The sequence below is a fragment of the Ammodytes marinus genome (assembly GCF_949987685.1).
Source record: "Ammodytes marinus genome assembly, chromosome: 17".
Taxonomy (NCBI): domain Eukaryota; kingdom Metazoa; phylum Chordata; class Actinopteri; order Uranoscopiformes; family Ammodytidae; genus Ammodytes; species Ammodytes marinus.
In genome coordinates, this window is record NC_137221.1 from 8,516,749 (window position 1) to 8,531,695 (window position 14,947).

At 40.9% G+C, this 14,947-nt stretch overlaps 1 protein-coding gene across 1 annotated transcript in view; it reads left to right on the top strand.

Annotated features, from left to right (window-relative positions):
• angpt1 (angiopoietin 1) overlaps positions 1-14,947 on the top strand; it is a 47,833-nt gene that overhangs the window by 23,047 nt on the left and 9,839 nt on the right. Inside the window, exons 5-7 of the mRNA XM_080044819.1 lie at positions 4,217-4,344; positions 5,612-5,713; positions 8,973-9,139. Of these exons, the coding sequence (XP_079900945.1) occupies positions 4,217-4,344; positions 5,612-5,713; positions 8,973-9,139 (397 nt within the window). The remainder of the gene's footprint in view (positions 1-4,216; positions 4,345-5,611; positions 5,714-8,972; positions 9,140-14,947) is intronic.

Here is a 14,947-nt window from a genome sequence, read left to right on the forward strand (position 1 = left end):
TCCAGCTGTTGTTATCATTTAGTTCTCTGCACTGCTGTTCTTGAGTGTTGCCTCACAGAGCCCAGAGCCGCTAGCATGGCTGTAGTCTTGTTTCAATTCGAAACCCTGAAAAAAAGCCCAACAACATTCACTGTGCTCTGGCTCTGTCCAGCCATATTAAGAAAGGTTTATGTTCATGCTTTGGTGGAGGAGAGCACTTGTCAGTCATCCGTTTATTGGTTATAGACTGATCCAAATGTTGTCTACCCCCACTTCCAATGACCCTAACCAAGGAAAATGCTTACTGAGCCTTGCCAAACCACAATGAGAAGTTTGTGGATTGGCCATGTGAGGCTTGCACTATAGGAGACATCAATTACTTACTTCCTCTGGTCCGAACATAAAGCCACAACATCTTTGATTTTTAAAAACCTTGTAAAATAATGATAAAGCAAGCTTTTATAAACCTTAACCCCACACTGAGAGACACAGGGATGCACTAGCTGTTACATTCTGCATCGCTGAGAGCAGCATGAAGAAAGAAAACATAGTTCTTATTGCAACCGGTGGTGCTCTTGTAAAATATGCTTGGTGCTGCTCATGAACCAGCATGATGCTCTTTTTGTTGTTGCAACAATCACTTTTCACGCTTTTCACTTCATAAATGTATGTCAAACATGACTCTGGTTATGAAGTCATAGGCTTATTGTATTCCTGTGAGTCTCCCCCCGTCTCTGTTAATAAGAGACCAGGGATTTCCCCTCTTGGCCCTGCGTTTGACCCGACAGCTATGCAACCTTTCTTGTTTCGGAGTGAACTCATTTACCCCTTTCCTCAGACATTTAAACACCAAAAAAAAACCTACTTGATCTTTACATCGGCCTTAAATCCCATTGGTCACAGGAGACTTGACATGAATGTCTCTGTCGGGGGGAATAGGTTGCAACCTCATATTCATTTGTGGATTTCCTCCAGGGACGCCTGGAGACCCCACAGAGCTTCTCGGGGTTTCCCATCAGACAGGAAACAAGGATATGAAGGAATGTTGGAGTCATGAGTGGATAACCACTGCACATGATTAACACATGCTTTGTGTTTATCATGCTGCTCTCTTTTGTAATTTTTAATGTCCCATGTAATATGGGTCGCAGGCGGCCTCTGCTTACACTCCATCTGTTTAGTCTGGATTTGTGTATATTACATTTAATTATCGGAGGTTCTTTAGAGACCATGTTTGGCCTGACTGGGCATTTTAGAATCCTCTTTGCGTTGTTCATGTTGAGAAGTATGTCCTGATGCAGTGCAGTTTGGCGTTCTGTTTTATTGGTTCTGTATTTGACAAAGATGGTTCAATTCTCTCTATGTTCTACTTTTGTACCGGACATGTTTGCTATTTTCAATGTCAGTAGGGTCGGAGAAGAGAAGGGAACCCCAGCACCCAGCTGTAATTGGTGGCTGCCTTAATGGAAGGTGATAGAAATGGAACGTGGCCGCTGCTGCTCTGTGGTTGGTCCTTTCCTCTTCCATGGTGGTGTTGAGGGTTGAGGCGGGCGAGCGGGTCAGAGGTCTCCCCTTTCTTCACCCCGGTTGGAATAAGTCAAACAGTAATAGCCCCTGAGGGAAGCCCTGTCCCAAGGAGGTGAAGCAGTGGGTAGATCTCACTGATCATCTGACACACTGGCCCCGGCTTTTCGGCAGCATTTTAAACACCGAAGCATGTTCAAGGGAGGGCTTTTGTTTGTTTGAGAAACAGATTGGTGTTTTTATTTGAGGAAAGGGTTAGAATGTCATGCCATGAAGCTTGTGTTAGGCGCCGTTTTGAAAACTGAGCATTTCCTTTAAAGCGCGGACTCAAATCACCTTTGACTTTGCTTTGGGAAAGCTGTCAGTTAAATAGGAAATTTAGCTCAAACACTAAATCCTCATTAACATATATATTTGTTTGCATTTCTCAATGTATGGCTTTGCCTAAAATTAAAGTTTCCGGTGTTTTCAACCATTGCCTTGCACTGGATGAGGTTTGGGCAGAAATGTTATTAATGTGGCCAGATGCTGCAGGCGAGCTTTTGTTTAGGTTGTAATCATTACCCAAACCTCATTAGGGTGCAATGAGCCACGCACAGTTATTAACAGTAATTGACCGCAGCTTTAGACCACTGTAAAAATTCATGGCTTCCAAATATGATTTTGTTTTACAGTGTTCTGTTATCCCACAAAATGAATGACGTTCATCATTTTTAACTGCTCAGAGTCGAATGATTTTAAGGTTCCATGAAAAGCCTCAAACTAATGGTGTTTGTGGGTTGTAATGCCCCCATTTGACAATATGGTAAACCACTTCATTAGACATAGTTTCACGATCCAGACCAAATTTGCAAGTGCTGCACATGATTATTTTTATGCTTCACTGACCAGCAGAATGAGTTGACACCTATTGTTGCAAAGACCCTGTAAAGTACTCAGTTATTGCGAGTCACCTCAGTGACCTCCGTAAAAGAATGGGTACCCCTCAGCTTTATTTGTGCAGAGGGAACTAGACTTTTTTTATGATATGTAGCGTTTGCACACATTTCAAAAGGGAGCAATATGTACCAAATCCACTCATCTGAGTTGGTAAAGTAAATAACTACATTCACCTGGCCTTTCAGTTCATAGTCAATCCATGAAGAGACATGAAAAAACCTAGTCCTCTCTGCATGTTAGGCAACTACTATTCTTCAGTGTTGTAAAATGCACTGTGGGAATTAGTCAGTATTATTATAACGTGCTTTGCACCCTTCATATATGAATACACCAGAGAAATTCATAGACTCTTGTATGGAATCACTTAACGTCTCTGCGGCATTTAGAGACTGATTATAGTCACATGGGAGCAGTGATGTCTATTGCAGTTCATTTAGCCCCATTACTCACCCGCTTTAGTTCTAGTAGTTGGGCTCATTTGGCAAGGGCACTGATTTATGCAAACACCCAAGCCCTGCTGATCTTTTCACATGAACCCCCTACTGAATACGAGTCCCCACTGAACCACAAAATATTTTTCTGTAAATAAATATTGGGACATAAATAATATTTGTGGAGCTGGGCAGCATGCTGTTCAAGGGAGCCGCTGCTTCACTGGAGCTGCTAGCCCATGATGGGCAGAAGGTCTTCTTCCAGGAAAAACTCAAAGGCGATTGTGAAATCATTGTACACACTGTTATTGATCAAAATACCAGAGTCCCCTGTCTATGATCTCCCTGGCCTCTAAGATTTTCCCCGCTGTCTGTCGGCTTGGGGTAAATTACCGTCTGACAGGGCCGCTCTTTGTTGTATTAGAGTCTGCAGTGCGAGGGCCCACTCAGTCAACCTGCCACAGCAGGAGATTCTTGTCGCTGACACTCAATACTTTGTCAAAATGCTCAGATAGTGAACCCAAATAAGCTGCCTGCTTCCACCTGGAAGTTCTGCGCCCGGGCGGGAGGGGATCAAAGCCAAGGCTAAGGATCGCTGACACATTTCACTTTTCCCCCTGACATCTTCCTCGACTCAAGGATTCCAACAATAAAAACAATGGTGTGAAAACTGAGATGAACCCCTCGCATGGGAGGAGAAAGGGAGGGGGGAAGAGGGGAGAGAGAAAAAAAAGTCAAATCGGAAGGAATTTCCATCAATATAACAAGGGCTTGGAGGGTAAATATAAACCACTTGTTATAACAGGAACTTGAAATTTATAGCTTGTAGTATTTTGTCCTTACCCCCTTGCTTGGTTTTCAAAATAGTGCTGCTATAATTATCTACAGATGGACATGGATGCAGCTGGTCCGTCAATGTCTGAGGCCTTCTCTTGGAGTGGGAGATAATCCAGTCAATGAACCCTCAAAATGTATCCAGCACTTAAATGATACTCACAAAGACACCTCACAGATCAACTTCTGCCTCAGATTCCTTTTATATTTTCTATGTATAGATCTGTTCCCAATGTGTGATTCCATAAACTATATAGAACTATGATTTCCATACCTTTCCCCCCCAGAAATAGTTATGGTGCGACCTAGTCAAATCCAACAACTTGACTTTTTCACATCTTTCTGTGTTCAAATTCAATAGTCTCTCGGCAATGAATATCAAAAACAAATTGTAATACCTTAGAAATCATGGGCTAAAGGTAGGTTTATTTGTGCTTGAGTTTTAGAACCCTATTCTAAAATAGTTCAACAGAATCCCCATGTATTCTTTTATTCTTCTGTACCCACAGTTGTGCCTAATAGTACAAAGGCAGCGGATGAAGAGAAGAAATTCCGCGACTGTGCCGACCTCTACCAGGCTGGCTTTCGCAAGAACGGAGTCTACAACATCCAGAACAACCCCCAGGAGATCAAAAAGGTAGGAAGCGAAGATATCTGGCAGCAAGCAGTCCACTAATGTGAAAACATCTGCCTTTTCATCACTTCTGGGAAGCCCTTTCATAGTGTGTGTTTTTGTTTGGTTGAAGCAAGACAAAGTAGACTATGAGCCAACACTGGACTGATGAGTGTGAATAATGGGTGCTAGCTGCTGCAGGAGTATTGAAAGCTGAAAATACACTTGGCAGCGTTCAGGGTGCAGGAGTTTGGCGCGGGGATGAGGTGTGAAACAAGACACTGAGTTGATCAGGATGGTGACAATTGTGAAAGTGCGTGTGTGTGTCTGTTTAACCTCTACACAGGGCATACTCTTGATTAATGGGAGTGATGATTTATAAAGTTCAGAGGTTGTGGAAAGTGTGTTGATTTCTGTCCCTCAAACTCAAGCTTGGTGTTGCTGGGCTAATCACTGGAACTTCAATTCTGCTTAACTTTATTTTTTTGTTGTTGCAAGGAAATATAAACTCTCTTATTAATTAAAACTGTTGGGCATACCTGCAGTACAATGAAAGGACCCATATCGCTGTAAAGTTTGAATATTTTTCCACCAATCGGAATAACAGTAGTTGCATTGTCAGTAGGACCTTACACATTCAGATTGACTTAAAAGGATATAGCGTTTGTATGCATGTGTGTGTGTGTTTGTGTCTCTTTGTGCATGTCATGAATGATGAGCTAGGCTTGGGGAAAATTATTTTGTCAAGTTGTACTTCCTTAATTATACCCAGACTATGTTCATGTGTGTTCAGCTGTGTGGGCTCTGACTGAGGTGAGAGACCTACGCCTCTCCACCCTGGGGTCTCCCCCTCAAAACAAAGAGCAACAGTGCAGATAGTGCACCAGCCATGCATTATCAGCTTACACACACTGAGGTCCAAGGTTAAGGGCCACATTACACCCAGGACCCTCCACTTTGATCCTGCAAAAACCAGGGACCTCTGATGAGCAACATCTCCAGGGAGTTGGTGAGGGATAAGAAGACATTGATTAAGTCTGAGGAGGACACAGATATGTCGCATTCCCGAAGATGATTCATCGCGAAAGCTGGGAAAAAAGGAGTGTCTGGAACCAAATAATAGTCCAAATAACCCTTCATTGTTCGTTAATGCCGCTGAGACTCACATCGAATGTTGGACTCATTAGTATTCTAGTTAAATTGCATCTGACCTAAGGGTGCTATCAGTGTTCCATTAACTTCATACATGTGTTTTCCCACCCTCCTTTGCTCTCTCTTTTCAACTGTGTAGGTGTATTGCAACATGGAAACAGCCGGTGGTGGATGGACAGTCATCCAGCGCAGAGAAGACGGGAGTCTGGACTTCCAGAGAACGTGGAAGGAATACAAGACGGTGAGAAATGACAAATGCGTGCAAACAGACTTGCCGACACTCATACATATTAAAGGCAATATGATAATAGTGATTCTTTAAACGCAAAACAGCGAGTCAACACAAAAGGCAGAAATGGAGAGCGCACGCTCGTCCATATCCATTATGTACAACATTACGAAACACTGTGTTGAGCACAACATCCTGTTTCAAAAATACTCTTTCGCAGGGTGATTATGACAAATAGCTTGCACATTTTGGCCTCAATTGAACATGCTGAAAACTTAAAAGCAGATCCTCTGATCCAAGACCATTTGGAACACTTCAGCCACATATTCTTCCTCTGCAAGCACGCTCCTCTGTCATGTCTTTTACATGAACAATGTTATCTAAGGTGTCTTGCTCTGCTCCTCAGCCAAGGCTTCTTGCTGTTAACACGCTGTTATTCTTTTTTTCCAACAGGAAATTATTACCTACATGTAAAAACAACACATTCTGTTTAGTTTCTGTAGTCCTGTGCCAGCCGTTTCATCTGTTTGTCATCAAGGAGAAATCAAATGCATATTTGCACTGGGAGTGTTTTTCATCCTAAGCTGTATTTAGATAGTAAATTTGGATTTATTATTGTTGGCAGTTCGCATTTTCTGGCACTTGCTGTGGAAGTCACCTGTGTATACCTTTCACTAGTTGTCAGTTTATTGTGAAATGGGCTATGATCATTCTATCCACTGTAATCTGTTTTCTGTTTCCACTTTAATTATTTCCCGTCTCTCGGTTGCTCTTGAGGTGCAGTCTACGAGCCAATGGGGAGGGATTTCAAACATTTATAAATCAGTGAAGTCTCCAAGTTAGATCAAATAAAAACACTTAACTGGGAACACTGGTAAAAGGTTTGAATGGCAACAATGAACGGACAGTGAAGTAAAGATAATATGAGCCCTTAAAAGGAAGCACCAATGATACAGACGTGGAAACCCTCCAGCTTTGAACAGGTGTTATAGAGAGCATGGAGTGCATTACAGTACGTGAGGAAACACTCATGGACCTTGGCCGACATAGTGCTGATCTAACAGCCTTATATTACTGTTCTTCTCCTTGAAAAGACTTGAGGTTATAGATGGCGTTCTATTGCGACATACATTTTATTTCATTTTTGGTCTCTAGAGGTTTGTACTCACTGATTTAATATACGTGGAGGATTGTAAATCTTTCAGGCAAAAGTGAGATGCTGTTTCTTTGTGGGAGCATTGAGAGACTTTTGGCACCAGTGACAAAGTGCACATGTTTGGATGTGATCTTGAAACAATTTGATGTTTGTAATTACATTACCAGGAAGCTCACAACACTCTGTTTAACCTTATCATGTGAAAACGGTGCAAAGAGGGTACTTTGGGTTTTCCAGGGGGTAGGCCCTACGCGGAAACCTTAACTAATTAACTAGCAGTTAGTTTGCAATAATCAACAAGCCGTCAATTAACCTCAGTCACATGTTACAAATAATGGGTTGCAATTGCGTTAAAATAATATTTAATAATAATAATAATTATTGGAAGATAAATAATGAATAACAGTTGAAATAGTAAGCTAAAAGTAATGGATAAAGAGTCGAAGTAGTTAGCTAAAAATAATAGAAGCTAATGGATGCATGTTTTAAACGTTTTAGAAAGCATCTATCACTCCAAGACATCTGAATGTAGACTTAACGGAATTTAATTTTGACAATCGTAACTGTATCCACTGGCAGGCTTTACCATTATATAGGTTAATAATACACATTTAGCTTTGAATTCATTTGAAAGACCACGGATGCTGGTGCTGATGAAGGGAAGGCCCTACATGAGATCATCTGATACAGCTGTGGGGGTACGTCAGACGAAAAAAAAAAAAAGGTTGGGACCCACAATGTAATTCTAGGTAATCTTTAACAGTTGCAGAGAATGACAGTGCTCAACATTTTAAAATTACATTCCTTCCCCCGACAAAGTGATTTCAGCGAGTGTAACTGAGATGCAAACCGAGCGCTCGGTCCAACAATGTGACTAACCATCTCCTCATCTTCTGTGGGCTGAATGATGTAGATCGGGGTATGCGTGTGAGAGATCACGAAGCACCGGAACTATACAGAGGGAAACTGTCAACAGGTTTTGACTCCAAGTCCTTTTCTCCTGCCAGGGTTCCTGAGATAAACCGCGGTCACAGTAGGAGGCATTGGATCAAGCTGAAAGCTAGTCAGTAGGGAACATCTCATCAGCACTGAGATCAATTTGAGGAGAGAGAGAGAGAGAGAGAGAGAGAGAGAGAGAGAGAGAGAGAGAGAGAGAGAGAGAGAGAAACGTAGATAAAGCAGTAACAGGCTCCAGTCACTTACTCTTCCACCCACTCGGCAGGACATGCCTAACGCCCGAGGAGTGCCCCATATTTACTTTCCCTCTTTCCCATTTCTCATCACCACACACACTCAATGCAAACACAGACTTCTCCTGGACTCTGCCTCCCTATAGCCCACTCCACCAACCCCCCTCCCCCCCCCCCGCTCCCCCCGCCCTTCTTCCCTCATCTTTAATGGAGCAGTGCAGACCATCCTGTCAGGGCTGTAAAGTCATCCTGCTTTGTGATATTCCCCCTCTGCAATCCACTACTCTTGCTGCTGTCAGAAGCACTTTGCCTGTGACCGGGAGCCCACTCTTGATCAAATGCAAACTTTCACAGTGTTTGAAGGAGAGTCCGTGCATGCAGCATATATTTTGGAAAAAGAAGTCTTTGGGCAATAACGAGTTTAACATGTGTGACTCGTGTTGAAGACAGAAATGGAAAAAGGTGTGCGTCTGTTTCAGCTGGTACCAATTTAGGGCACTTTTATAGGTAGGTAAGTCTATCCACGAAGAGGATGAAGCCAAAAGTGTGCTTAAAAAAAACTGCATAAAAATACTTTTAATATACAATGGGAGTAATATATGTAGCTTTTTTCTCTCCGGTCTGGAGAAATGAAAAAGAATGCTGAGATGCTATGGGAAAAATTATTTATGCACTACAGAAACATTTTCTGCTGGTGGATAAAAAGCCAAATTATTATTATTACTTAGCAGGAATCATTTGTTCTGATCTGATTTATGATGGACAGAAAATTAATTCCTTCCCATCCATTCCACAATCCTCCAGTGTGGAGATTTTATCATTTTAGGGAAAGAAAGGACAAAGCAATGAATAATATTTAGTTTGTGATTTACAAAAAGAAAAAAATATCCACACTGATTATTTTGTTTCTCTTCCCCCATTGCAGGGTTTTGGGAGCGTGTCTGCAGAGCACTGGTTGGGGAACGAATATGTTTACCAGTTGACCAGCCAGAGGCAGTATGCCCTCCGGGTAGAACTCACAGATTGGGAAGGACAACAGGCCTTCTCACTATATGACCGCTTCCAAATCGGCAGTGAGAAACAAAACTACAGGTAAAACTGCTTATATTGCTGCTAGCTACCTTTTCCTTTTTGGAATTCAATGGCAGCTTGAACTGCAGTTGCATATTTGCAAAGTGAATGGAATAAATTAAAGTGTAGACTCACACAATGTCATGTTTAGTTCGGTTGTAGAAAACCCTGGAGGTCTTACCCCATTGGTGTGAACACAGCAATTGGACTCAGGAGTGGACCAAAACAACCGCACTGAGACATCAGTGAAGAGGGGTGTTGCTGTGGTTAAACAAAATGTAATGGTGAGAACATGATCCAAGCTCAAGCTCACAACTTCAGAAACATCTGCGCCTTTCTTTGATCGAACCAGCTCCCAGAGGCATTAGCGCTGTGAATTTTCTGTGGGACTGTAGGCCTGTAGGCCTGTCACTTATTTAGCTACTACAAAACGCAGCATTTTTAAACCGGTATCATTTGCCAAAAGTGATGAATCTAAACAATGTTGCGAACAATGACCAGGGCCGAGTTGTCCCTCCATTTTGTATTGGGAAAGTTGTGTGTTCATCTATTTCTGAAAAAGAGTCTGCTCTTCTTTGACACTTTGTTTTTCGTTCCGAGAGTTGTCTTGAGGGGATTTCAAACTTGAGGCAACATGCAACATTTTAACAAATAGATAACTGATTCAGACCAGACCAAACAAACTATAGGTGTTAAAACGCCTTTACCCAATTTCAACAAAGCCTTTGTACTGAAAGCTGCAAAAGCTTCAGTACTCCATTTGTGTCTACAAATGAAGGACACATTTTGGCAGATCTTACAGAGCTCAGCGCACAATCACTGTGGTTATGTGCCTAAAAAAGGAAGTAAATTGACTTGAAGGTCACAGTAACATGCATATAGAGCGTGTGAAACATCAGCCATTATGCAGCCTGTAGACATTTTTATTGATTTAAATCACATATTTGTTCCATCAGACGTGCAATGAGATGGAAAGAAATGTGGCTGTAATACTTTCTCAGTGGACAAGCCTTTAGCGTCTTCTTCTCCCCTTGATTGTTACATATCAGAAGGTTGTGAAAAGAAAGAAATTATAGAAGGAAATTAAACCTCAATCAAAAGACAAAAAAAAGTGTCCTGATTATCAACATCGCAAGTAAACGTGAGCATTTCATATACTTATATCGTGTTGATTCTCTTAGTGTATGTACACAGTTTTTCTCACTGCAAAATTCCTTACGAACCAAATGTATCACCTGTCATCGTCTCCTCATTGCAAACTTTCCCTTGACTGACGCTTTGTCCTCGTATGTTGCGAGGGCAAAAGGATTTTTTTTTTTTTGAGAGAGAGGGTTAATGATAACAGTCTTCAAACTATGGCAGATGCTTGGCCCTCTCAGATGTGGAAAACAATTGCAAATTCCACAGAGTTCCAAGCAATTGCTGGCCACAGAGGAGAAGGTCTGACATCTTCAATTATGCCGTTTTCTCTGGATGGCTGGTTCTCTCTGATAAGAGGTACCTTTTAGTTGCGAAATGTCAGCTTTGAATGACGGAATAAGGAAGGAGATGCTGTGGCTTGAAAGCCTTTACCTCAACCCTTCCATTCCTCGCACCGAGCTCTGGACAAGAATGCAAGTTTCAAGTGTTTCCCAACAGCACGCGGAGGGGCGTTAGGCGTGTTGCCATATCTAATTTTCACAAAGGTCTTGCGATGACAGGGGTTTCACTTTACAAGGTTTTCCATCTTGTGGAGCTTGTATCTGGATTGGGCTTTTCTCTGAGAACCGGGGAAATGGATTTCAATCACTCGGAACAGATCAAGTCGTTTTTTTTGTTTTGAATTTAACACAAGTGGGGGATTTGTGTGACCACAATGTGAGGACCGAGTGAAACCTGCATATTTCTAATGCTGGCTGTGAAACCTCAATACATGATTTCTCTAAGAGCCTCTACCTCTACACCATCCAATTCCTTCTGTAACTCTCTTAAACATATACTGTACTCACACACATTCACAAACATTTACATTTTCTTTTGTTTCATCTTTTCCTGTCCACATAATTGTAACATCCCACACTTGACCTTTAGTTCTTTTGAATTAGTGATATATTAACTACTTTCTATCCCGCTGAGGCAGGCAAAGGGCATCCCTGGCCTTTCCAGTCTGTTTTGGATACAGGATCATACTTTTAAGGAGTCCAATCGACACCACAATCTCTAAAAATAGATTTGTTCTTGAAAAACAGTTGCGGTATGATAATAACATTGCTTCTCTGAATCATGGGCCAAAACAAACCCACACTGCCATGTTCTCTGTTCTCTCTGCTTCTGGCACCTTCCTGCTTTTGAATGTCAAACAGTCTGCAGCAAGTTTTCTGAATTTCATTTGTTGCCCTGCAACCTAGATAAACAAGACATAGTTGTAACTGATATGGCCTGTTTTTCACTTGGTTATGGGTTATGTGATTTGTGTTGGTTTACTGGAATACAGCCTGCGTCAGCACGAATCTGACAAACATTTATGAATACCTCATATGGGGTAGTCAATCTGACTCTTGGTCTCTCTTTCTTTCTGTCTCACACGCAAACGCAGACTGCAAGAGAAGAAATCTCATAAACAAGGCCACAGAACTGAAAAGTACCACTTGGAAACGAGCTAGAATTTATTAATAGTGCAAGTCCAATAATGCACACGACTCAATCATAAAAACACACCAAGCATGTCCAGCCAGGAAATGTTTGTCTTGTTGCCAGCTTCTTGGTTTCATATAAATCAATAAAAATTAATATAACCCAAAATGTAATAACCGGTCGATAGTTTAACAAAATGAGCCCACAACTTGAATTGTTTTACTTATTACATTTTGGGTCAGTTATTACATGATGGAGCGAGCAAAATGTAATATTCTTCTCGATATTGTGTAATCATTTTATTACATTATAGAGTGAGTCAATCATTTAGGGTTTAAAGCAGTGAATTGCATAAATGTAGAGTTTAGTATGAAACACAAAAGCCAACCATGTATACACTATACATACTAGTGTTGAAATACCTTCGTTTGATTAAATTCCTGAAAAAATGCTCATCATAGATCAGAAGAGCAGGATAATCATAAAAAAAGGTATAATAGATACATCTGCCGATTGGAAGCTGACAGGAAACATGTTATTTCAGATTTGAACACTCAATTTTTGTGGACAACACTTTGAGAGGTAATTTTGAGTTGACCAGCCGCTAAGTCCCGCTGAACCATAACCTCATAATGTTGTGAAATAAGCGCTTTAAGGTTGTTTTTTTCTTCATTGTGACCGCGGTCACCATAATTGCAGAGGTTATTGTCTTTATAAACAGCAGAAAAATGTCCCCTATTATCATAGCTCATTTGTTTGCTATGATACAACATGGGTCGCAGAAAGGAAAATAATAAAATCAAATATAATTTGACGACCTGCAAATTGTACCGATAGCCATCAGATCAACACACTCAGCTAATCACCCTCATTTATCAAGGTTTCTAAGCTTTCTTACTTTCTTAAAAAGCTAATTAGAGAAAATAGATTGAATGAAATGAGTCAAATGTGCTGTGTCAGAGGTGAAATCATGGCATGGAATGATTAATATTGCACATTACCCAAAACTAAATTAAGTAAAAATAAAAGACAGAGCCACAAACTAAAATTACTGATACGAATGCCATATAAGATAGACAGTTTTCGCATATAGACAATGATTTATGAGTGTGTTGTTGAAGTGACGGAAGAGTAGGAGTGTTCCGAGTTATAGATTTAAAAGAAATTGTGTTGCCCTTTTTATTTGATTTTTTTTTACAAAAGACATGAGGGGCGAAATAAATACTCGAAGCCTGATACTCGATAGATACTCGAAGCCTGTGTGTGTCTTTATAGTACACTACCTTTCATCAAATAGAAGTATCATTTTCATGCAACTACTTCCGAAGACTGAAAGTCAGTGAATATCTGAGCAATATTTTATGTGCCTGAAAACCTTAATGCACATTTAAGGAGGTAGCGAAGTGCTCTGGGCAGAAGAGAAAACCATCATTTCCAAATGGTCTGAGGTTTACATTCACAGCAGTTAAATATATGCACAGACACAAGTTTGAGGCTTACCGGGGAAAACGTTTCATGTGGAATTTCAAAGTCTCCCAGCTAGAAGAAAAGACCACTGTTTATTTTGAACAAGTCATTACATTTTTATTCACTACCGTTCCCCATTCAGAGAGCCAAGTTCTTAAAACTAGTGATTTCTCCACATGGTAATGGCAAGGTTTCCCCGTGGAATCAGATAGATCTCATTTAGTTGTTATTCATGTGAGGGTTCAGGAATGAAATTGGCACAGATTTGGGTTCCAAAATATGTTGACCCCTCTGTGTACCGAGACTTGCACAGAGATAATCTCAAATATCTCAAGTTATGTCTTGAACCCCATCCCTGGGAGGGTCATGTTCCACTGTTTCCAATGGTACAGAGATGAAGCATGAAAGCAACAGGCCGCAACACTTGAAAAATCTGTTGAGTATTTCAAGTTTATCTGTAATCAAAGTTGAAATATATTGGGCACCCCAGTAGCTCAACTGCTGAAGTGCATACCATTAAGGCCAAGTCCTTGTAGCAGTGGCCAGGGTTTGATTCCAGCCCGCAGTCCTTTGCAGCATGTATTCCCCTTCTGTTCCAAATGCTCTGCACTAAAGCATAAAACAGTCCAAAACAATTATCTTAAAAAGAAAAATAAAGCGTGATTTTTTTTATTCATAGAATGTCAAGCTGATTTTGGTCACAGACACCTACTAGCTTTTTGCAAGAACTGTCAACCATTGTGCCACATCTTGCTTAGTGGATAATGTTTTTGTCAGTGATCATGGATAGATCAGTTCATTGAAAGTGATATTGATGCAACCATATCAGCTACTGAACTCACATATTAACCAATCCATCTTTGCAGCAACTAAACAAACTGCATCTGCTGATGACATCCCGCAGTATGGTGGAAAACTGCGGAAAAGGCTAATTGTGCCAAATTCCCAAGTCAAAAATGAATTTTAATCGGGAGAAGATTTTTTTTCCTAGAGGTTTTCAAAGAAAAGTGGCATTAAAACTATACTTTAAGGCTCTCTTAACATTAGAACTAAAACCACTACCAGGTTTCTGTTTTTTCATTGCAAAACGAGTTTCAGCTTTAATAGAAATGGCACATAAAGAAGATGTGCTATTCACTCCATTCTGACATTTTTACTCATAGATATTGAGAATAATCTATATGAACTACAGAAAACCTATAGTATATGCGCCTATACATACTGTTTGCATCAGTGTACATGTGTGTCAATGGAGCTGTATGAATCCCAGTTGCAGAAGAGCAACCAAGCGGGCCTTAGCCAGCCAGACTACCTCCGCTGCCTTGCAGAAGGAAGCGAACCATTGGTCAGGGTGATTAACCTCTGCAATGGGCCAATCAGACTGCAGTTCAGGAGGTCAATGACTGCCAGGTGTGTAACAGCACGCGCTGGACCCTCCGCTGACTGGGTAGTCGCCCCTTCATGTATGGAGATGAAAGAAAACAAGCAGGCCAGGGCTTGGCGAAGTCACTCAAAAGATGAAAACCGATATGTTTTTCTTTCTTCTATAATTAGAGCCTCCAGAAGGATTTTGCGCAAATTAGAGTGAAAATTTGCACCATTTTAGTATTTTATTTCAGCTGTGTTCTTCAAAGTATCACTTGAACTTTGTACAGGGTAATATAGATTCCATTAGGCATGTTATTTAATGGCTTTTTCCCCTCACCTCTCCAGAGAAATCCTTTCATAACGTTACAGTATGACAGCAAT